Source organism: Phaeoacremonium minimum, assembly GCF_000392275.1.
Source record: "Phaeoacremonium minimum UCRPA7 unplaced genomic scaffold PA7_03_scaffold_351, whole genome shotgun sequence".
Taxonomy (NCBI): Eukaryota; Fungi; Ascomycota; class Sordariomycetes; order Togniniales; family Togniniaceae; genus Phaeoacremonium; species Phaeoacremonium minimum.
Window position 1 is genome coordinate 129,085 of NW_006921255.1, and position 21,704 is coordinate 150,788.

General features: G+C 53.9%; 6 protein-coding genes across 6 annotated transcripts; 3 read left to right on the forward strand and 3 right to left on the reverse strand.

The window, feature by feature from the left end:
• Positions 1-897: 897 nt before the first annotated feature.
• UCRPA7_4586 (putative cell pattern formation-associated protein stua protein) lies at positions 898-2,680 on the forward strand (the record flags this gene model as incomplete). The annotated part of the gene is made up of 4 exons (XM_007917137.1): positions 898-1,096; positions 1,154-1,286; positions 1,345-1,471; positions 2,051-2,680. The coding sequence occupies 4 exons, from the start codon at positions 898-900 to the stop codon at positions 2,678-2,680; spliced, it is 1,089 nt and encodes a 362-aa protein (XP_007915328.1).
• A 1,549-nt stretch (positions 2,681-4,229) lies between these two features.
• UCRPA7_4587 (hypothetical protein) lies at positions 4,230-6,419 on the forward strand (the record flags this gene model as incomplete). Its single annotated transcript, XM_007917138.1, has 1 exon — positions 4,230-6,419. One exon carries the CDS (start codon positions 4,230-4,232, stop codon positions 6,417-6,419), a length of 2,190 nt encoding a protein of 729 aa, XP_007915329.1.
• A 429-nt stretch (positions 6,420-6,848) lies between these two features.
• UCRPA7_4588 (putative mfs multidrug resistance protein) lies at positions 6,849-8,118 on the reverse strand (the record flags this gene model as incomplete). Its single annotated transcript, XM_007917139.1, has 2 exons — positions 6,849-7,872; positions 8,006-8,118. The coding sequence occupies 2 exons, from the start codon at positions 8,116-8,118 to the stop codon at positions 6,849-6,851; spliced, it is 1,137 nt and encodes a 378-aa protein (XP_007915330.1).
• Positions 8,119-10,456: 2,338 nt separating this feature from the next.
• UCRPA7_4589 (putative gamma-glutamyl phosphate reductase protein) lies at positions 10,457-11,872 on the forward strand (the record flags this gene model as incomplete). The annotated part of the gene is made up of 2 exons (XM_007917140.1): positions 10,457-10,757; positions 10,824-11,872. The coding sequence occupies 2 exons, from the start codon at positions 10,457-10,459 to the stop codon at positions 11,870-11,872; spliced, it is 1,350 nt and encodes a 449-aa protein (XP_007915331.1).
• A 179-nt stretch (positions 11,873-12,051) lies between these two features.
• Positions 12,052-13,090, reverse strand: UCRPA7_4590 (putative short chain dehydrogenase reductase family protein; the record flags this gene model as incomplete). Its single annotated transcript, XM_007917141.1, has 5 exons — positions 12,052-12,115; positions 12,261-12,753; positions 12,802-12,921; positions 12,980-13,004; positions 13,061-13,090. 5 exons carry the CDS (start codon positions 13,088-13,090, stop codon positions 12,052-12,054), a joined length of 732 nt encoding a protein of 243 aa, XP_007915332.1.
• A 2,031-nt stretch (positions 13,091-15,121) lies between these two features.
• On the reverse strand, positions 15,122-16,087 carry UCRPA7_4591 (putative otu domain-containing protein 6b protein; the record flags this gene model as incomplete). Its single annotated transcript, XM_007917142.1, has 1 exon — positions 15,122-16,087. One exon carries the CDS (start codon positions 16,085-16,087, stop codon positions 15,122-15,124), a length of 966 nt encoding a protein of 321 aa, XP_007915333.1.
• Between the last annotated feature and the right edge of the window lie 5,617 nt (positions 16,088-21,704).

The window sequence follows — 21,704 nt, forward strand, 5'->3', positions numbered from 1 at the left end:
TTCGGCTGGTCTTTTGATGGAACTATTTTGAGTACGCCCGTTCACGCCTATAACGCCAGTATAACGCCTTCTCCTGGACACACTGATCAGTGTCTCCGTCAAATACTTTACGAACCTCTCATAAAAGTTTTTCACAAGCGTCGAGTGCTTCTTCCTGTTCCAGTCTTGTGTTGTATCGGAGGCAACTGTCTTGCCTACTCGAGCTGGGTGCACTGGAAGTCAATTGGTCTCATACCATTGCCTTCCGTGACAGACCTGCCAGAGTCCAAGCCAACGACTTGGGGCTCTATCCGGTCTGCCAATTAGGTCCATTTCGTGAAGTCTGAGGACAATACCGAAAAGCTGGATCTCCCGTCGATTTCGCAGGTGCAAACCCGGGGTCCGTCCGACGTGCCATATTACAACGCCCACGCCGCCCAGCGTCCGCTGTATGTGAGTGAGAGACTGCCTTCTTTGCCTCCACCTCCGCCGCAACAGGCATACTCCTCGGGTACGGGTTCACCCCGGGTTAGCTCCATAAGTTCCGTGGCCAGTTCGCATACGGGCTCTCAGTCATCCTTCACTTCTGCCGCGTCTTCACTTGGTCCGAAGACCCCCCCAACTCCAACGGCTCACGTACACCCCTCGCTCACCGGGCCCTCGACCCAGTCCATTGCCGGATACGAGCAATATCCAGCAATGAATCAGGGCGAGATGTATTACCCACCGCCGCACATGTCCGCGGGCCAGGCACCGCCGCCTCAGACCGTTACTTCCGGAGCAATGACACACTACTCTCACCAGCAGCCGCCGTTACTGCAACCCGGTCCAGCTCAGTATTCTGCGCCGCCATATCAGCAGTACGGATATGCCAATGGCTTGACTTCTCCTCCTACTGGGCCCCCGGTGTCCAGCACCATGGGTGGCCCAAATGTGTTGCCCTTGCCCGGTGTCACTAATCAGCCCGGCATGCAAAACCAATATCAGGGTTTTGATACCACCGGGCAGGTTGCCCCCCCCGGCATGAAGCCGCGTGTCACAGCAACATTGTGGGAAGATGAAGGTAGCCTTTGCTTCCAAGTTGAGGCAAGAGGAATCTGTGTTGCGCGTCGAGAAGGTATGCGATGAGCTTAGGTTGGGATTTGAGATTCAAAATGCTAATCATGGTGAACAGATAATCACATGATCAACGGTACCAAGCTGCTTAATGTAGCTGGCATGACCCGTGGGCGCAGAGACGGCATCCTCAAGAGCGAAAAGGTTCGACATGTTGTGAAGATCGGCCCAATGCACCTCAAGGGTGTTTGGTAAGCTTAGCCGCCGGCTACATTTAAGTGTTTTGAGCCCTGAGCTAACTTTGTATAGGATTCCGTTTGAAAGAGCCTTGGACTTCGCGAACAAGGAGAAGATTACTGAGCTCTTGTACCCACTGTTTGTGCACAACATTGGTGCTCTGCTCTATCACCCAACAAATCAGAACCGCACTACGCAGGTAATGGCGGCTGCAGAACGCCGCAAGCAGGAACAGAATCAGATGCGCAATGCTCAGCCTTCTCCTGCAGGGCTGCCATCCCTACAGCAGCACCATCACCATTCCATGGGGCTACCAGGACCGCAACCGTCTCTTCCCTCGCACGGCAACATGGGACGCCCATCGTTAGATCGTGCGCACACCTTCCCGACGCCCCCAACCAGCGCTTCTAGCGTCATGGGCGGCATGGGTGCGTCAGACAACTTTCAGTGGTCGCAACAGGGTATGAGCGGTGCACAGGGTGCGAACCCAATGTCTATCGACACTGGGTTGAGCAATGCTCGTTCAATGCCTGCCACTCCGGCAACAACGCCCCCAGGTCCCACTCTCCAGAGCATGCAGGCATACCCTCCTGCATCGCAACCATATGATAATTCTCGGCAATTATATAACGCACCACCACCGCAGCAAAGTCCTTACCCTCCTTCTAATACTAGCCCTCAGGATCGAGGTCTCTACGGTCAAGCTAGCTATGTCAAGAATGACATGGGCCCGCCATCAAGCCGACCTTCCGTAGGTGGACCGACTGGCGAACAACAGGACCCCAAGGCTACCAACGGTTATCCCGGCCAGCCAGGCGACTCTGTTCCGCACCCGGAAGAGGAGGCCGAGCATGATCATGATACCGAGTATACACACGACAGCGGTGCATATGATGCCAGCCGAGCGCAGTATAACTACAATGCCCCTCCTGTTGCATCGATGCCCAATGATCATTCGCATTTATCTGGCGACATGACCGGCGCTGGGAACCATCAGGGGGCGTCTGGTCGATCAACTCCTCGAAGTGCTGCTGCACCGCCATCTTACTACGCACAACCAGGCTACAATACCCCACCTCGTGCGCCGCAACAGTCGAGTAGCCTCTATAATGTAATGAGCAACGACCGCGGCCCTACAAATGGTGGTCCTGGAGGCGATGTTTACGCACCGCAGCCCGACATGGGAAGCTCAATGCAAAATGGCTATCCTACCATGAATGGCGCCCCTACAGGGCTCAAGCGTGGCCGTGACGATGATGACGACCGGCCATCCAGCGGTGGAGCAGGCATGGGTGGATTCGATCTTAAGCGCCGAAAGACTATCGGCCTCGACGGATCTATGCCTTCACCTGGTTACGACAACTCGATGAGGCAACCCACCGCAATCGCCGCTCCTCGACGGAGGTAATAGTCTGTGGAACTCCCTGTCACCCACGCCAACTCTGTTACTTCTCACTTTCTGTCTCATCTGCTCTTTAGAGGCGTTGCGGCACTGTGGAGAAGAAGTCATGGGTGCGATAATGGTGCAATCACTTCGTGGACTTGAGCCCCACGTGTGTGAAGTAATCACCGGAGCTATACTACTTATCACCTGGCCTGCCTCCCCGTAACATCTTCCTGTTGCGGGCAGCAGGATCATGATAGTCGCTCTTCCGGACATAAGTGCTCATCACACTCCCTTGAATTTCCTTACTACCAACCTCACCGTTCTTGTATTCGACCATGACTCATCGGCATTGTACGCGCTGACGAGATTACGAACTCTTCTGCTTTTAAACAAATGCCCTGATGTGGATGGCTGTAAATGGCTGATGAATTACGGTTTTTGCATGGAAGGACTTAATCTCCAAAGAGCCCCCGTCTACCGTTTTCCGCATTTGCAACCCGGTTAACCCACCCGCCTGTGATGATATCAGGACTGGGCATGACGCACAAACTGCGACCAATTTTTTTTTCGCCCTTTTTTTTTATCAACAAACAAATTCTCTTCGGCTCTACTTGGCTGCCATATCGATACAGCTAGGGGACAACATGACCGGCGATACCTCAAGACCCAATGGATGGATGGCAGGATCTTCGCTAGTTGATATTAAACTCTTAACGAACGACTTAACGACCTTTTCTTTTTTCACAAAAGCGCTGAGATGGTGTGTTGGAAATGTCACTTTAGGTAACGAGTTACGACGGAATTAAAAGCTGTCTACAATACAAAGACCTAGACCTTACAAAATGTCTCTCATGACTGGCGTGCTACATTTGTACATTCATCCATCAAGTTGTGCCTTTACTGAACCACCAATCATCCATGCAAAATGTTCGCCTGCCTGAATCATTTACAAAGATGTCGGAGACAACGCCGTTATCCGTCCCGGAGCTGCAGTAAGGAGAGCCACCACGACCCCTTGCATGATGTTACAAATCAGCCGTTGCCACTGACAGGCTTTGTTGGATCAAATTTGAAAGCTACCTTGTTTCGAAGCCAAGGAGGCTGATAAGATATTTCTTTGAGGTAAGCCACAGTCCAGGGAAAGGCGGTTTAAGAGGCTGAGCATTGAAACTGCAAATTCCCCTATTGCCTCCCCTGACTGAAGTCAAAGCAAGCAGCACGGTTCAGTCGAAGTGGGGTTAACCATGGATTGGTGGGACAGCCAACTCCTTGCCATCTTAACTCCATACTTAAGGACTACACAGTTGGCCCGTGCATGGCCCCGGTTGCTGGGGGGAAACAAAACGCGCCCAAGGAAATAAACTGTAATTAGACTAGTTAATGCACCCAGGGCATCGATCTCCCCCCATAGCCCACACCGCTCATAATAATTCCCACTGTCAGTCCAGCCCAGCCGGTGGTAACTTTGGAATCTCCTCTGCTTCTGGTCGGTCCGTTGAAGAAAAAGCAGCAGCGATTCAGGTCTGGCCCTCCTCCCATGGCTTCGCCGTTATCGCCTACAAAAAGCACGATGCTCAATCTATCCACGCCCCCGACGAGCCGGCGCACCGACAAGGTCGAGGTCAAGACCTACACGTCCCACGTATCCCCGAGCGATGGCGGCGAGAACGAGGGGGACGAGGACAGCTCCCCGTTCCTGACCAATGTCAGGGAGGCTGAGCAGGACGTCCTCTCGCCGGCGAAGGCCCGCCACTCGCGCATCATGTCCGGTAATGAGCTATCGCCCCTCAAGATTCTCCAAGCATCGACTTCCAGCTCCTCGGGGACTGAGGCGCCCCCCTCGTCCAAGAGGCAGTCGATGTCGATGCAGATGCCGCCTCCGCGGAGCCCACGGAAGATATCACCCCTCGAGAGGCGGTTTCCCATTAAGGTCGGCACGCCGCTTCAGACTTCCTTTCAGGCACCCGCCGAGACAGCTGTACAGACACCAGTCCAGCCGCCAGCCGAGACGCCTCGTGCTAGACTTACACACGAGCGACAGATGAGCCTAGAGGAGGCGATAAGTGAGAACACAGGGCTAAAACACGCCATTGAGATCTTTGAAGACGACGAAAGCGTGCTGGAGAACGGAGTGGATGGTGACGGCGATAACAACACGGCCACGATATCCATCCCTGTAGTAGAGGAAGAGGAGGAGCATGGCTACGACGAGATGGCTGGCGCGGACGACACAATGGTCAGCACACTGAGTAGCTTCTCCGCGGTCCCGAACATGACCATGTTTGCTCGCCTCGGCCAGACGCCCGTTCGTGGCCAGCCAGCCGCGATGAGCAACGCCACCCCAATGGCAACGCCCCGAGCCGGCCCCTTGCCGAACAGAGGGCCCCCTCAGCGAGATTCAGGAAACACCACAAACCTACTAGATTTTACGGAGCAATTGCGCTTCCCACACGGCCGGGCAGAATCACCATCGAAGAACGGAGCTTCCGCGAGAGAACCGGCGGTTGCTAAGACGCCCCAGCGCCAGAGCCTAGCGAACCTTCTTGACTTTGATATCCCTCCCCTGCCCACGCCGCGAAGCATCCCCACAGTCACACCCCGAGAGCTCGAAAGTCTCAAGTCAAATTTCCTGTCTGAAATCAGCAGCCTGAAGGCCACGCTGAGCGGCAAGGAGGCCGAGGTGACGTCGCTGAAGGCGGCGCTGGGGGACGCGGAGAAGCGTGCGGGGGAGTACGGCGAGCAGCTGCGCGAGGAGCGGACGCTCAGGGAGCAGCTGGCGGTCGACAAGGACACGTGGGAGAAGCGGGGCCGCGAGATGGAGAGCATCCTGCGCAAGGTCAAGGAGGAGATTGTGCTCAGCCAGCGGGAGCGCGAGGACCTCGAGTTCAAGCTGGACGAGGCCGAGAAGCGCCGCGAGGCGGCCGAGATGATGGCCCAGGACGCCGAGAGCAAGATGGCGGGCATGCGCGCCGGCAAGCTCACCGCCGAGGGCGAGCGCGTCGAGTCCCCGAGCGGCGTGAGGAGCCCCGCCTCGAAGACGCAGAAGGAGGTCGAGATTGCCGTGGAGCGCGTGGCGCGTGAGCTGCACGCTCTGTACAAGGGCAAGCACGAGACGAAGGTTGCGGCGCTGAAAGAGAGCTACAAGGGCCGCTGGGAGAAGAAGGTGCGGGAGCTGGAGGTCCGTCTTGAGGATCTTGCCAAGGAGAACGAGGACCTGCGTATTGGCCGCGATGCTACCATGACAAAGGTCGATCCCAATGCCGTGGCTGCTGAAGAGGAGCGCAGGGAGCAGGCCGCGAAGGACTCCGCTCAGATCAAGGAGCTCGGTGCCGAAGTGCAGAAACTAGAAGCAACCGTCAAGTCTGTGCAGAACGACAACTCGGAACTGAGACGTCTGCTAGAGCTCGAGCGTGTAGAGAAAGGCGAGCTCGTCATCCTCGCCGAGGAGATGATGTCAATGCAGCAGAGCTTCGTCGCTACCGAGGACAAGCGCCCCGCCAGCGCTGGCATCCCCTCGACCAAGGCCCAGCCTGGTAACGAGAACGCCCGGGCGAGCGGACCGCGGACTTCTATGCTAAAGACGCCAGGCTCTATCTCACGAACTGGCGAGAGCCGGATCGGCAGGATGCAGCAGCCGCACGAACGGAAGCAGAGTATCGGGATGAGCGGGATTGCACGTCCCGGTAGTGGACAGGCCGTGCGGAACGGCATCATGAGCTCAATCGAGAAGATGGGGAGCTACAGGGGTCGCGGAGATTGATCGACTCAACCATCGTGCGGTGACGCTCTTTGTAAGGTGTGAACGTGATGATTGATGACGTGAGTTCATGGCGACAAAGGGTCCTTGCGGTTCTTACTATTTCTTGTATATGTAATGTCTAAGCATATGCAGAAGCATTGCGCCCGTCTAGGGCTGACTTTAAATGGGTGGCGTATAGGGGTAGGAGTTTTCTGAGGCCTAGCCTCGCAAGCAACAGACAATCCAATGAAGACTACGAATAGCATTCGAATTGCTGATAGTGAATGTGACATTGATAGCACTTGATACATGAATACATTTCCTGTTCCCAGGCTAAAAAGAAGCACGTTCATCGCTGTAGAGCTAAAGGCAAATAGTTATTTGTACTTCAAATAGAATCATTTTCATTTGATTTATGAGGTCTATCAAGCGCCTGGCTAGCATCCTCCATCAACTAGGCACACTCAATTTGGCATCCATACTCTTTCGCCATCCAGGACCATATCTTTTCAGGGCCCAGATGGAGAGGTTGCCAGTCGTCCAGCAGACGATGGCAATCATTGTGCACAGCCAGCCAACACCCATGACGTTAATAAGCGGCTGGGTAACGATGGCACCGACGCACGAGAAGATGTTGCGCACAAAGTTGTTCAAGGCAACGCCGCTCGAGGACTTTCGTGGCATGAACTCAGTCAGCATTGTAGTGGCAGCCCCAAACACCAACATACTGCCAAAGCCGAAGAAGAAATTGGCAATGGCTGGTACAATCCAGTGCACACCGCGGTCTGTCGTCCACCCAAACCACACCAGCGCCGCGGGGTACATCGTCGCTGCCAGCCAGGCGTTCTCGCGCATGCGGTCCTCAGGTAGGTAGATAAGCTTGCCGCGGGCATCGTATCGGCCGGCCTTGCGAGCCTCGCGAGCCATGATGTTGTCGATCCAGCGGCCGCCGACGAAGGACGCGCCGATGTAGCCCAGGGAGGAGGGAAGGTACAGCAGGCCGACGATCAGCTCGGAGAAGTTGTAGGGTGATTTTGAAAAGGATGACTGTGTGCTGATATTGAGCACGAAAAGCGATCCGAATGTGATTGCTGCGAAGTAGACAACTATGGCCACTGGGGGAAAGCGCAGGTATGTTATACACTCGAGCGGGTCGATGAAAGCCCGCTTGAGAAATTCTGCGCCAGCTTTGGTGTGTTGCTTGACGGATTGCCTTGTCGACATTCGTGAAAGATGCGGTGTTATCTCGTTGTTGGCAGAACTTCCCGGCCTGGAGGACTGGAGAGCAGCGTGTGTTACAAGCGGTTTGCGCTTGGCTAATGTCTCGGGAAGACAAAAGAAGACCATGACCAGAGTGACACCACCGTAAATGGTTAAGAACCACATTGTGCTCTCCCATCCAAAGCCTTGGGACAAGGCTCCTCCAATGATAGGGGCGAATAGGGGCCCAGTCAGAGGTCCAAGGTAGAACATACTACAGACCACCAGTCAGTTAAAGTTCCTCGAAGATTTTCACATGGCAACCGCCGTAACTGTCGAAGACAGTGGGAATGTATCCGTGACTTCAACGGGTCATATAACAATGGTGAAGTGACATTTTTACCTACCTCATAGCCCTGCCGCGCTCTTGTGGCTCCCAGATATCGGCAATCGTACCTGCGCCGACTGCTTGGACAGACGCTGAGGCACCACCACCCAGAATACGCATTACAATTAACATGGCGATGTTTGTGCTCACAGCACTGAGTACGGAGAACACTACGAAGAGGGCGAACGATATGAGGTAAATCGTTCTCCGCCCTAATGTCTCCGAGAAGGAGGACCTGTTCCAGACTTTAGCCACTAGGAGGTCTTGAAACTTGTATGGTATACTCACCACCATAAGGGAAATATAGACATAGAAAGCATATACAGGGCAACAGTCAAGTTGGTAATGGTTGGACTTGCGTGCAAGTCAATAGACATTTGTGGCAGGGCGGCTGCGGTCTGGGTCAACTCTATGTTTACCGACTTAAGGACAATAATCTCTGCGTACGATAGAAAATGGCTGAGCCAATGGGCGCTGCGGCTGCCGCCAGGGCAACAACGCTCGTGAGTGTCCATTTGGTTTTGTTTGAGTAGTCGTAGGGGCGGTCTACCTCCGGTATTATAGCAAATCGGCCAAAGAGACCTCTCCGTCTCGACCTAGGAACTATGGAGAGGGCTCGCGATCTTGTCGAAGAGGCGTGTGAGTGTGCTCGCGACTGGACTTGCGTGGGAGGGACATTGACATTGAGTCCTTCCGGGCAGCCCTCCGGGTCCTCATGGGCCTCCGCCTCATCGGACTTGTGAGACTTCTCATCGTCTGGGCGTGCGGTTTCCTCATGATCGCTTGCTTCCGAGTCGGCGTCGTCTTGTTGCTCCGGCTCGGTGGAGCTTATGCGGTCCGTAGACGGGCCAAGACTGCCTGCCACCGGCTCAATCTTCTCCTCATCGACCGCCACCATGGGCGTGTACTCTGATGGGTCGCGCGTGGCGATCCCACTCTCCAATCAGTTGCGAGGTGATTCAGATTTAAAAGTGCTATGCCAAGCAATAGCCGGTCTCCAGCCTGTGGGTCTCTTGACACGGTGACGATATATGGAAGACAGTTGAGAGGAGAATCATGAAGAAGCAGAAACAAGGATAGCTATTTGGGTAGGGTGCAAACTTCCGGAAGGACAGCACTAAGCAGCGTCATGGTGAAACCAGCAGTCACTGTGACAGCCGGGAATAAGAGCCATGAGAGGCATGAGAGGCCCTATGAAGGCTTATAACGAGAAAAGGGCAGGCGGTTCAACGATGTTACTTAGCGCTGCTGAACCACACCCACTCGGGAACCACCGAGGTCATTCATTAGTGGTGAGCGAATGGCTATCCGGTCATTGCCACGACCCGGCTTCGGAACGGTGGCTGGCCTGGGTGGGCATAGCGGGCGAAATGGTGAAATGCAAGAGTCAGGGTGGGAAGAGACCGAGTAGGCCCCGCCACTTGTGCGGAGGCACTGCCCATGGAGAGTCGATACCCGAGGAACTGCTGCTTGTTTGCAGATAGCTGCCCTCAGAAGCTAGCTTCAGAAGCTGGCTTCAACATTGGATTGGACCTCGACAAGAGAGCGAGATTCTGTGCTGGAATGTCGTCTTTGACCTGCAAATGTGCGGCGGCCGGCTGTTCGGCACACATTGGATCAGAGGCTGCCGCTCCAGAGCTCGACCAACAGCTGCACCAGCATCAGCATCAGCATCAGCAACGACAACAGCATCAAGCAGATGACGCCAGTGTTTCCAGCAGACGGATGATCACGACAGCTACCGGCCTTGATTACTGGATATCGGCAGGCCAGGCCTGCTGTAGCATCGGAAGCATGCAGAGGCCATCCGTCAAGGCTGTCTGCCGTATCGGAAGTGTGCGTGAATGTGTCGGTAGCTCAGTGCCGATAACGCTTGCAACGGCAGTGCTTGTCGGTTCTCGCTTCTTACTTCTGGAGGAAGGTGGGTTAGCGGTTGACTTTTAGTGTGCGCTAAAGAAAAACAGGCATGAGGACCCTGACGGTCACAGGGCGGACTCGCGCGCCGAGCGACACTTCAGATCCAAACATGAGATAACTTATACGGGAGGATGAAGTCCTAGTGGGACGTCATCTGAAAGAGAGTGTGAGGCTGAGACTCGATGTAAATAAGCTATCAAAATATAGGATCTTATTGGCATTTTCATACTGGTGGCTGACCTGACAACTATCCTTTGTGCAGCCTGTAAGGTGAAGAGCGAGAATAGGTAGAGTGAAGAGAGGGCCAATTGACCAACCACAGGCCGAGACGATGGTGCCCGAATCGGAGTGGGAGACCGATCGGTGTGACTATCAGAATCCGGGGAAAGCCAAAATTTTAGATTTGAGGCTCTAATACCTGCACGGAACCGCATCTTTGCCTTGACCGTTGGCCCATCGTGACTTCCGTTGAATCTCTATAGCCAAACGAGGGAAGGAGCCTTTTGCCTTGCTGGATTTTTCGTTTTGCTTTACGAACCCTTTCCGAAGCATCATGTCGCTGACCAGCGCCACGCCTGCTGATGCGGCGCGGGCTGCTAAGTCGGCATCACACTACCTGGCCACCTTGCCCGTGGCCGCCCGCAATGATGCTCTCACAGCTATTCACTCTGCTCTGATCGAGTCCAAAGATGATATCCTCGCCGCTAACGCTCGGGACATGGACGCCGCTCGGAAGGCTGCAGCCGATGGGCAGCTGAGCCAGAGCCTAGTCTCCCGGTTGGATCTGGGCAAGAAGGGCAAGTGGGATGACATGCTCAAGGGCATATTGGACGTCAGAGAACTTGAGGATCCTGGTGAGTTTTGAATACGAATTATCAGCCTGTATCTCTTTCGGGCCGGTTGCTGACTGGCTGCGATAGTCGGCAAGGTCACCCTGAGGACAAAGCTGGATGACGGCCTGGTGCTTGAGAGGATATCTTGTCCCATCGGTGTCCTCCTTATCATCTTCGAAGCCCGGCCCGAAGTCATTGCCAACATTGCTTCTCTAGCCATCAAATCTGGCAATGCCGCCATCCTCAAGGGTGGCAAAGAGTCCACAGAGTCCTTCGTCGCCATCTCAAAGGCGATATCAGCCGCCCTGGACAAGTGCCATGTGCCGAACGGCGCCATCCAGCTTGTGACGACTCGCGATGTCATTCCTCAGCTCCTTGATTTGGACCAGTTTATTGATCTCGTCATTCCCCGAGGATCAAATGAGCTGGTACGCTATATCAAGTCAAACACCAAGATTCCCGTGCTTGGCCATGCCGACGGTCTATGCAGCATCTACCTGGAGCACACCGCCGAGCCAAAGATGGCGGCTGACGTTATAGTGGACTCTAAAACAAGCTACCCCGCCGCATGTAACAGCGTCGAGACACTGCTCGTGGAAGACTCGGCCATTGGGACTGTCTTCCCAGTTGCCGCTGAGGCGTTGATTTCGAAGGGCGTAGCGCTGCGGTGTGACGCAAAATCCAAGGCTGCTCTACAGTCCAAATTTTCAGAAAATGTCTTCTCTCAGGTGGAAGATGCGAAGGACGTGGACTATGACACTGAGCATTTAGCCCTGGTCTTGGCAGTCAAGGTTGTGAACAGCCTCGATGATGCCATTCTTCATATCAACACCCACGGCTCCCATCACACGGACGCTATCTTGACATCTTCAGACGAACTCGCTGAGAAATTCATGTCTGGGGTGGACTCTGCTGGCGTCTACTGGAACACGTCTACGAGAATGGCCGACGGCATGAGATACGGATTCGGCACAGAAGTAGGAATTAGTACCAACAAGATCCATGCTCGTGGACCCGTCGGCCTGGAAGGGCTGATGATCTACAAGTATAAGATCAGAGGTGGTGGCCACGTCTCTGCCGTCTACGGTGAGGGAGAGGGCAAGAAGAGGTTCAAGCACGAGAGCCTGCCTTTCTAATTAAGACACTTGACTTTGACGGTTTGGGGAAAAGGTGTCGCATAGGGGAAAGCTATGGCGTTAGACGGTTCGGTATGCATGCTAGACAACTGGAAAAGTCGTTGCCAATGAAGATTACGAACTTGAGATTTATTGTACATGGGACGGCAGATACTTCTCTGCTTCTCATCTGAGCAAAACTAGAGCCTGGCTAATTGTGAAATGCCACCATCTAACCGTATGATCGCGCCGTTGAGGAATGCCCTATGGTAATTGTTAGACCAGGCTCATAACTAATGGACTGGATCCTTACCCTGCTCTACTGGACAAGAAAAGACACGTCCCGGCAGCATCCTGAGGCGTTCCGATCCTCCCGACCGGGGAAGTCTCCAAGATACTGTCTGCGAACCTGTCAAACACAGGCTTAAACATTTTCGATGGGAATGGCCCGCATGCGATAGTGTTTGTTGTAATGCCCCTGGGGCCCAGCTCGACGGCCAGCGTCCTGCCAAGGTGATGAAGCGCCGCCTTGGATGCGCTGTACCCGAAGTTGGGCAGCGTTGGGACGCGGATGCCGTCTATGGAGCCAATGTTGATGACGCGGGCGGGATCTTGGACGGGCTGGCCCTCAGTCTCCGCCGTCTGCCCAGCTGCCGCCTGTAGTAGGGGCGCGAGGAGCTGCGTCATAGTGAAGACACGCTGGACATTGAGCGTCATCACCTTGGTCCAGGCGCTGTCCGGATGGCTGTCGAAGTCCGCGCCCCAGGCCGCGCCGCTATTGTTCACCAGCACGTGGAGCTTAGACTCCCTCTTCGCGAGCTCTTCGGCCAGCTTCTTACACTGGTCTAGAGACTGCAGGTCCGCGGGTAGCGCGATCGCGGTGCCGCCGCCGGTCTTGGATCCTATGATGTTGTCAGGAGTGAAGCTTGATTCAAGTTGACGTTGCTCACCAATGGCAGAAAGCTCAGCAGCGGCTGCCTCGCAAGCCTTCGCATCGCGAGACGAGATGTAGACTTTGGCTCCATTCGTCACATAACCTTCTGAGATCATGCGCCCTATCCCTTTGCCTCCTGGGGCAGATGTCAGAGGTTCTTCATTCCCAGAGATAGTTATGTTATCGCTACAAACCTCCTGTAACGAGGACGACCTTGCCCTGCATGCAGTGTAAGCTAACACGGCATAGAACAAGTGAACAGCTTGGCTACTCACCTTGACATTGAATAAGCTATTCACGTCCATTGCCAAATCTCTGAATTCCTGTAAGTCACGCTGAGATGAAGTTTGGCAACCAAGCGTCAACATTCGCGAAGGGAAGATGTCCGATTGCTGTCCAAATAGTCCGACTGTTCTTATTCCTCCATATGCTGAGGGCTCATGGTTGGATGACCGTGGGAGCCGAGGCACTCGCTTATTCGGGAGACCTAGCTTTACCAGTTGAGCTGACCCCCCCTAACCAGTTGATCTGACGCCGCCCTCGAATTTTTGTATAGGACTAGCGTAAAATAGACAGGCTAAAGTTCACAGGTTCACATCACCTGAATTTAGAGTGAGAAGTATCTAGAATATGTAAATACCTAAGATACCCACTATACATATAGCACCTACAGCACCGACCTACCTACAGCACCAACTAACTGTTTAGTAGCCGATTATTAACTCTAACCCTAACCCTAGCCTCTTACTTACCGGTTAATAAGAGACCACTAAACGGTTAGTAGATACTATAGGTGCTGTAGTTGCTGTAGGTGCTATGGATACTATACACCTCTGCCGGGCTAATAATTGTTAATCCTGAGTGGGAATCGTGACCTTTCAGACAAGAGAGTTGCTACTTTTGTCGAGAACAGCGGGCTTATAGAAATAAACAGAAGCTTCGAAACTCAATCAGGTATATTCAACTCGCTGAAATAACGTTTATTACCCTGGCGGAGGTGTAGGTACAATTAGGTGCACCTCATAACTTCAAGGGGTGTCAGGTCAATTAGTTCGGGGGGGGTGGTCAGCTCAGCTTCTATCCCGGGAGACCTATAACGGCACGCTAAACACATCTCCGCTAGGGGCACTCCCCGCCATACATCAACGACGTCAAAGAGATAGATAGCTCGATATGGAGAGGGTTTAGTAAACAATTAGGGAGTGAGCTTCTAATCATCGCCGTCTTTTCCGACTTCTATTCAGTGGCCGGTGGTCTTATTTCGTGTTAAATCCACGTATATTCCACGGCTGTCTACATTTTCTGCTCAACATTTCGGGACTTCTAAGTGTCGAGCAGACCACGCGTGTATCTCAGTCAATCTCACAACCATTTTCCTCCAATGCCTCGGGACGTAGCTCCCACCCGGCTACAAGCCCATTTCAAAGATGCAGACTTCTCAGAGCACGGCTCCAGATGGGACAGCCTATGGAAAGACAGCTTCACACCCTGGGACCGAGGATCACCTAGTATGGCCCTAAACGACGTGCTAGTAGACAGGAAAGAGCTCTTCCCCTCTTCCCCAAGCTCTACGAATGGCAACAGAAAAACGGCCCTAGTCCCTGGGTGCGGTAGAGGCTATGATGTCCTCTTGCTCGCTGCTCTCGGCTACGACACCTACGGTTTGGATACGTCCGACAATGCCATCAATGAGGCTAAGGAGGTTCAGAGTAGAGTGGGCGGAGACGAGATCTACCAGGCTCGAGAAGGCGTCGAAAAAGGCAAAGTCACTTGGCTCACAGGGGACTTCTTCAAGGATGATTTCTTGAGGGCCGCCAATGTGGACGGGTTTGATCTAATCTATGATTATACCGTGAGTTGAGCAGCCAAATCTCGCATTTGAATCAACCAAGCTTCGCCCAGAGCGCTCACCAACTCTCTAGTTTTTCTGCGCCCTGCCACCCTCAGCACGACCAGCCTGGGCGAAGCGCATGTCGGAGCTCCTCGCTGCTGATGGTAGACTGGTCTGTCTCGAGTTCCCATCATCCAAGCCGACGAATGCTGGAGGACCTCCGTACGGGTTACCTCCAGACATATATGTCGCCCACCTATCTCAACCAGGGAAAGTGGTCCCCTATGATAAAGATGGAGCGGTAGCTGTAGACAGTGCTGTCTCGCCCGCAGGCAACGGTCTGAAGCGGCTTGCACATTTCCGCCCACCCAGATCTCATCAGGCTGGATATGACGACGACGGCAACATGGACGACTATGTTTCGGTCTGGGGCCACTTGGCTTAGAGTCGTATCTGGGAGATACATGGACCAGACATCAGGCCCTTAGCATAGATACGGCACAATTCATGACTTCTTTCGCAAAGAATTGTAGTGCTCACCAAGACCGTAACCGTGCCGATAATAAGCCAGCCAGATCTTCTTCGGCTCCTCGTCTCCTTCGATGGTCGGACTGACGACCGCTGTCCGCCCGTCCTGGATGACATGTATCTCGACATTGTAGGTATTCGCGAGCGCCAGCAGTTCCAGCTGACCACCCCACTCTGCCGTGTCGCGGATCTTCGCGACATAACTATCCAGCGGCTCCTCCAGAAACCCAGCGAAGTCGTCCCCGTGCGCCTGCATATAGCCAGCCGCAGCCCTCCTCACAACCTTGTACGGCAGCTGCGGCTGCGGCTGGTCGCCAAGCGCAGCACCAAGTGGTATCGCGCTCTGCTCCAGCTGGTCGGCCACCGCCGAGAACAGGCAGTGGCCGTCGGGCTGGATCTCCTTCTCCACCAGCGCGTGCGCCTTGAACTCGTTCAGCATGTACGTCTTCTCGACGCTCCGGTGGTCGACCATGTTCGCCGCCTCCTCTTCCGCCCTGATGGCCGCGGCCTCCTGCTCCGCCGCGCGGCGGGCGAGCCGGTCCTTCTGGCGGTTTCGCTTCTTGCCCTGTTGCGGCGGCTGCTGCTGCTGCTGCTGCTGCCGGGTCGCGGGGGAGGACGGTGTCGGCGAGTCGGGATCTGACAAGTTTGTGTCGGCGAGCTTTGTTGCGATTCCGTCTGCGTCTGCAACAGTCCTATCTATGCCATTCTGGCTCGGCTCTTCGGCATCGTCTCGCTCCTCGTCGGAAGCCGCTTCGTTGTCGCCATTGAGAGCTCTGAGCTCCTCCTCGTGTCGCTCCTTGAGCTGCCGCTCGAGATCCGCGCACTCGTCGTTGACGCCCTTGCGTGTCTTCTTCGTGGCGTTCTTCTTCTTGTTCGTTATGCGGCCCTGCAGGTCCTTGCTTTCTTTGCGGTGGCGAGCCTGTATCTGCTCCAAGGTCTCCATGCTGTAAACAGGCTTGGCCAGAGGGCTTGCAACAGTACGGGAGAAAGTGTGAAGTAGGGCGGGGGGGTGTGAGGACAGCTTTTTTGGTGGGGTTTGGCAGGTCTCGCCTCAGGGGAAGAGCAGGAGGGGCGTCCCGAGCCCTGCATTGCAGTAGTGTGGTACCCAATAGCCGGAGTAAACTGTACACCATATCAAACAGACTTGTGGCAGGGGGAGCCACAAAATCACATCACTTTCCAGACATGCAAGATTGGTACGAAGATTGGAATGAATCTCAAGTGATCATTATTCGGTTTTAAAAAGCGATTCTAGTCTTGGTAGACAAGGCCGAATCAAAGGAGTGAATAGAAGGATATAATCCGGCCGTAGGCTATTCATCTGCCCTTACAGTCATGAAATCCCGTCCCGTCGACGAGACTACAGAATACCTAAAATACAAGGAGAGAGTGCCATGACAGGCTTGTCAGGTCTGTAGTCCCTTCGCTTTTTGTTAAAATACTGGGTTGCCCTTCTCTAAGAGATATTGGGTACCCGATGACGAAAGCAATGTGCTTGTCAGTTGAAAAGAGAAAGACTCTGCAAGTCTGTTCAAGTCCGTCTCAGTTGTACTCATAGCAGAGCCAGATTGACCCCCTTCGGCATTAGCCTCCTCTCCTACCCTTCCTGAAATAAAAGCAAAAGAAAATCAAGTGAATGTGAAAACCGCAGAACTCCAGGACGCCTTTCTCCTTTCCTGCCGGCCGCATTCTACCACGTCGTGAGACCTGGTGGGAAACTGATGATCAGATTCGCGGACTATTCAACTCCTCCACGCAACAAACTGTACAATTGGGGTATCAACACGCCCTTGGTCCGCCGACAACGGCACCACTCTAATACCAACCTTTTCGTGTATCAAAACCGGTCCTGTCCGCCTCAGAATCCCTTGAAAGGATCATCGCGGAAGTAATAATCTTCTTCTCCCCCAGTACGGCTGCCACCATAGTAGTCGTCTGTGCCGCGTGTACCTCGGGAATTATAGCTGTCGCGGTGACGACTGCGGCTCTTCCGTCTTCTTGCCTCTTTGCTTCGTCTCCGGGCGCGGTAGCGCACCTCCTCCTGCTCATCAGGATATTCATCAAAGCGAGAGAAGGCGAGAGGACTGATGAAGGCTTCCATACGAACAGTTCCTATCGCGTCGAAGAAGTTGTTCATCACTGCTCCGCTAGGACGAGATGATGCCTCAGAAGTCCGTTGAGAGGCAGCGCTGCTCAATGCCCAAGCATTGCTCGAGCCTGCCTGCGACTGATAGATGTCAGACGATCCAGCAGTGCCAGTACTATTGCCTGCTGTGCTGTTCGTCGCAGCATGGTAAGCACCTCCGTTGCCTACGGGGCCAGAGAAGCCGCGGAAAGACAGCGGTGGGGGAACGTGACCCCCGGTATTGCTTCGTTTACGACCGTGAACCAAGGCCTGATTGGCCCGTTCATGGAAACGTGGGATGAAGGGAGCTTCGGCAGCTTGGCCAGAGAGCTCACGTTGATGACTAGGCATCGATATGAATGACTCTGGCGGCCTGAAGCTTGCTATGCTAGGTGGCACGCTTGGGATGCTCGGGATGCTTGGTGGGAAGTCACCAGTATTCGACGAGGCCGCGCTTATAGCTCCAGGTCGAGGAGGGACAACTCCATTTTTACCCTTCGCCAAGCGAATTGAGTCGCGAATGCCTGGCTTCCGCAACTTTGTCTTTGGCAATTCGAAATCAGGCACGGCCTTTGGTGCTGCTACCGGGACAATCTCGGGCACGGCTTGTTGTGAATGAGCCAGGAACGATAACGATGTCAGCCACAGATAATGCCGTTCCGCGTTGATGGCGGTAAATTTCAATGCTCTCTGAGGTGTTAAGATCAGAATTGAGCGATTGAATAATTGCGGAACGCCCTTCGGTGTAGGATTGTCGTCTTTCACATCAAGAACGGACTGGATGGTCACTAAGAGTATGTTAGATTTTACAAACTTGCAAATTTGCGTACACATGGAAAAGGACTTACACTTGCGACCAGACTTGCCGAGTAATGCGCTTCCGCTAGAAGGTTGCTTGCTGCTCCAAAGGATAGCTCGCTCATAAGGAGCCAGCCACACCCATCTCTTATGGCGATCGTTACTGCTGTCATCCTTGCCGCTGCCCTCAGGCATTCCGAACGACTTTCTTCTGCGGACATATTTGAACATCCACTCTCCCACCATCGTCTGAGCAATGGCGTCGACGACCCCGGTTGCGGCTTGGGAGCTGCTCTGAGACATGAAACCCGTAGCATCAGTATTGGCAGTGTTGGTAGAGGGTTGCTGATGGTGGCTTCTGAACTTTCCACCATTGGTGCGTGGAGTGGTGATATCATTGTTGGGCAGAGGTGGAAGACCAGGACTCTCAGGCTCCTCCGATGGCGAGAAAGGTGGAGGTGAGCGGCTGCCTTGTCTTCTGTATCTCGGCTTCACGGGTATCGCGGCCGCTGACCGTACTTTGCGAATGCTGTTGGCACGATAGTGGCTGTTCCTCATGCCTCTCTTGTGCCAAGGTTCGTTCGGCCTTGTAGGGCTACGCTGACCGTCGCTCGGAGCGCTCACACTTGTGGGTGGCTTTCTTGAACTGGCTCTGGTAGGTATTGGGAAGGGAGGGTCCCGAGGGTCAGGGAGGCTGGGGCTTCTCGCACGACCCTGGTGAGTCGCAATGCCATTTTGAATCATCGCGGCCTTTCGCATGACGCTTCCACGGTTGGAGTTTACTGATGACCGCGACATGCCCTTAACAGATGGCTTCGGTGCGGGTGCTTCTCGTCCCTCGGGTAGAGGGAAAGAGTTGTAAATGTCTGTCCCTCCGAGGGGACGCATGGAGTTTCTGTTAGAGCTTCTCGGCGCTGTCACCTGCTCTGGAGAGGTAGTGGTGGTACCTCCAGAGCTACGTTTGCCAGGTCGAGAAGACTTAGCTTGTGGCCGTGGGGCCGACAAAGCTGTTCTGTACTCTGAATCGCTCAAGTCAGCATCAGCGAAGTCGTCAGCTTCATCCGAGCTTCCTCCATCAAAGCCAGCAAACAAGCTGCTGATACGATGGGGTCTCCGTACTGGAGCCTTCTGGTTAGAATGAGAAAGCGGGCCATCATCATTGTTGCCAGGATAGGCATCACGAGTCTCCGGAGCGGGAAGCGCAGGAGGGGGTGACGAAGTGATATCGGTCAAGCTCTTCTTGTTCGTCAGTCTCCTGGGGTTGCGAGGAGGCAAATTACCAGGCACTGGAGTGAAATGATGGTCTACATCACCAGAAGCCTGAGGCTCTGGCGCAGGAGAAACCGGGCGTGGGGATGTGGGCCGAGAAGTTATGGCGGATGGATGCAGGTGGGCAGGGAGTTTATCCAATCGCTTATCAATGCGGATTTCCTCTGTCTGGATACCAATTGATGCGGATGGGACAGAAGCCAAGATGGAAACCTGACATCCAAAGTCTTTGAAAAGTTGAGGAAGACGGGGTTCGCGGGGAGTCGTCGGCCGGCTTGTCGGAGGATGTATACTGATGCTCGGGATGGGCATTTGAGGAAGAGGGGGCATAACAAAATGCTGTTGCAGTACGGGAGGATCAGTTTGAGAAGCAGTCGAGACCATGACTGTAGCAGGTTTGATTTGAGGAGAAGGAGGCACCTCCTCGAAAGGCGACTTGGGAGTCTTGGGCGGGCTGAGCGGTTCATCTACTGTCTGCGCAGAGGTAGATACCATGAGATTTTCCTTATGGATAGCTTGGATGGTTAGTGGGCGTGCGATGCTAACTCTCTTGCGTCTCTGGTTTGCTTCGACTTCCCATTCACGGGGTGGGCTCTCCAGTTCATGGAGCCTTTCGAGCCTAGCAGTGAGGATTGGCGGCTCGGGAGTGGCTGGCTTAGATGGTTGCACCTTCGGAGAAGGTGGTGGTGAGTACTGTATGCCCGTATCCGTGTAGCTGACCTTCGGCGCTGGCTCAATTTCTTCATCCTCTTGGATAATACCATCTGCAAGTCGTTCCAACTGTGTCTGGAATCGTCCCCGAGCGACACTTCCTGGCCTGATCAGACTGTCGTTGCTCTGGTGTCGTCGGTGTCTCTTTGACATTATGCTATCTCGACTGGCGTTTCGCATGTGTACATGGTTCGACATGACGCTCTCGCGCCCGTCATGGTCCGTATGATAATCGTCGTCATCGTCGAAGTTCAGCTCATCCGCAAGAGAGTGACCATTTGGCTTACTGTTGATCACTGAGAAACGAATACTGTTCGTCATGCTCATGGTACGGACACTGGCGGCATCATTGTCCTTCGCGGGTTCTTCCACCTCGCTTTCCGCACCATTCTGGCCATTCACATGTGCGGCCTGGTATGCAGCCACTTCGTCCAACACAACTTTGAGCCGACTCTCCGCCACATGGATTTTACGCTCATACTTGCGCTTCTCCTCTTCCCACTCATCCTTCTCCCTAGCCAAAAGGTCGTGGACTCTTTGCGAGTCCTCTTCTTGACTGCGCAATTTCTTCTGAGCCTGTTCAAGTCGTTTCTTTGTTTCAGTGGCAGTATCGACAGCCTCATCACGCTCTCTAGCCAATTCACCGAGAGCGGATGACGTGCCACCCTCGAGAAGAGCTAACTGTCGCTTCAGTGAACGATTTTCTTTAGCTGTGCTCATCAACGTTGTCTGCAGTGACTCCTCTTCCTCTCGAGTTGCATGAAGCGAGGACTCGAGACTCTCGATGATCTTCGTCTTCTCTTCCTGATCTCTCCTCAGCGACAGAATTTCCGAGACTAAGTTTGCGTGCAGAGTTGGAGTGAACCGCCGAGGATCCAAGATACTGATAGTTTCATCGGTCGCCATGTCCTTTGAGGATCGTTTCGAAATCTTTGTGTCTGTCTTGTCGGTGCCCGGAACAGGGGGTGGAGAAGAGCTTTTGCCAGGAGGAGTTACAGAGCGACGAGACCTCCTCGAGCTCCGTGACGGTGTCCTGTAAGGAGTATCGGTTGGCGTAGGAAGAGATGCAGCAGCAGCGCCGCTGTACTCGTCCTCGGTTTCCCATACAGCCATTCTGAATGGTTAATTTCCTCTCGTACTCCGTAATGCACCACTGAAGCTCTCGAGTTGTCCGAAGTCTTTTAATTCATGTCTGATGGCCTCCTAATCGTTTCCGAGTCGTCGACAATTTCTGATGATGTTAAATAAGAATTTAAATAAGTGAGTTTCGCGATCGTGACCCGTTGAGCGATCCGAGTACCGTGACTCCGAGATGCTCACTTCGCGCTGTATATCTCTGATCACACAGGACTCAGCATCTAGCCAGCATTAGTGTATAGCCACAGACGTAGGGAGGCGTATTGCATTGTAAATATGATTACATACCGAGCAAATGTTTGATCAGAACCAGTCCTGGTAGTATTTCTGTACTTTAGAAAGCGATTGGAGTATGTAGAGACAATGCCTGTGTCGCAATGGCAGATGTCTGAAGTCAAGAGTAGTGTTAGCATGGACCCCTTACACTGCCCCTGGAGGCCCTTGTATATAACACCCCTCCTAAGAGACCTAGCACCACCTGGACAGATAAATCGGAGAATTGCCCACCTTAAGACAGAGG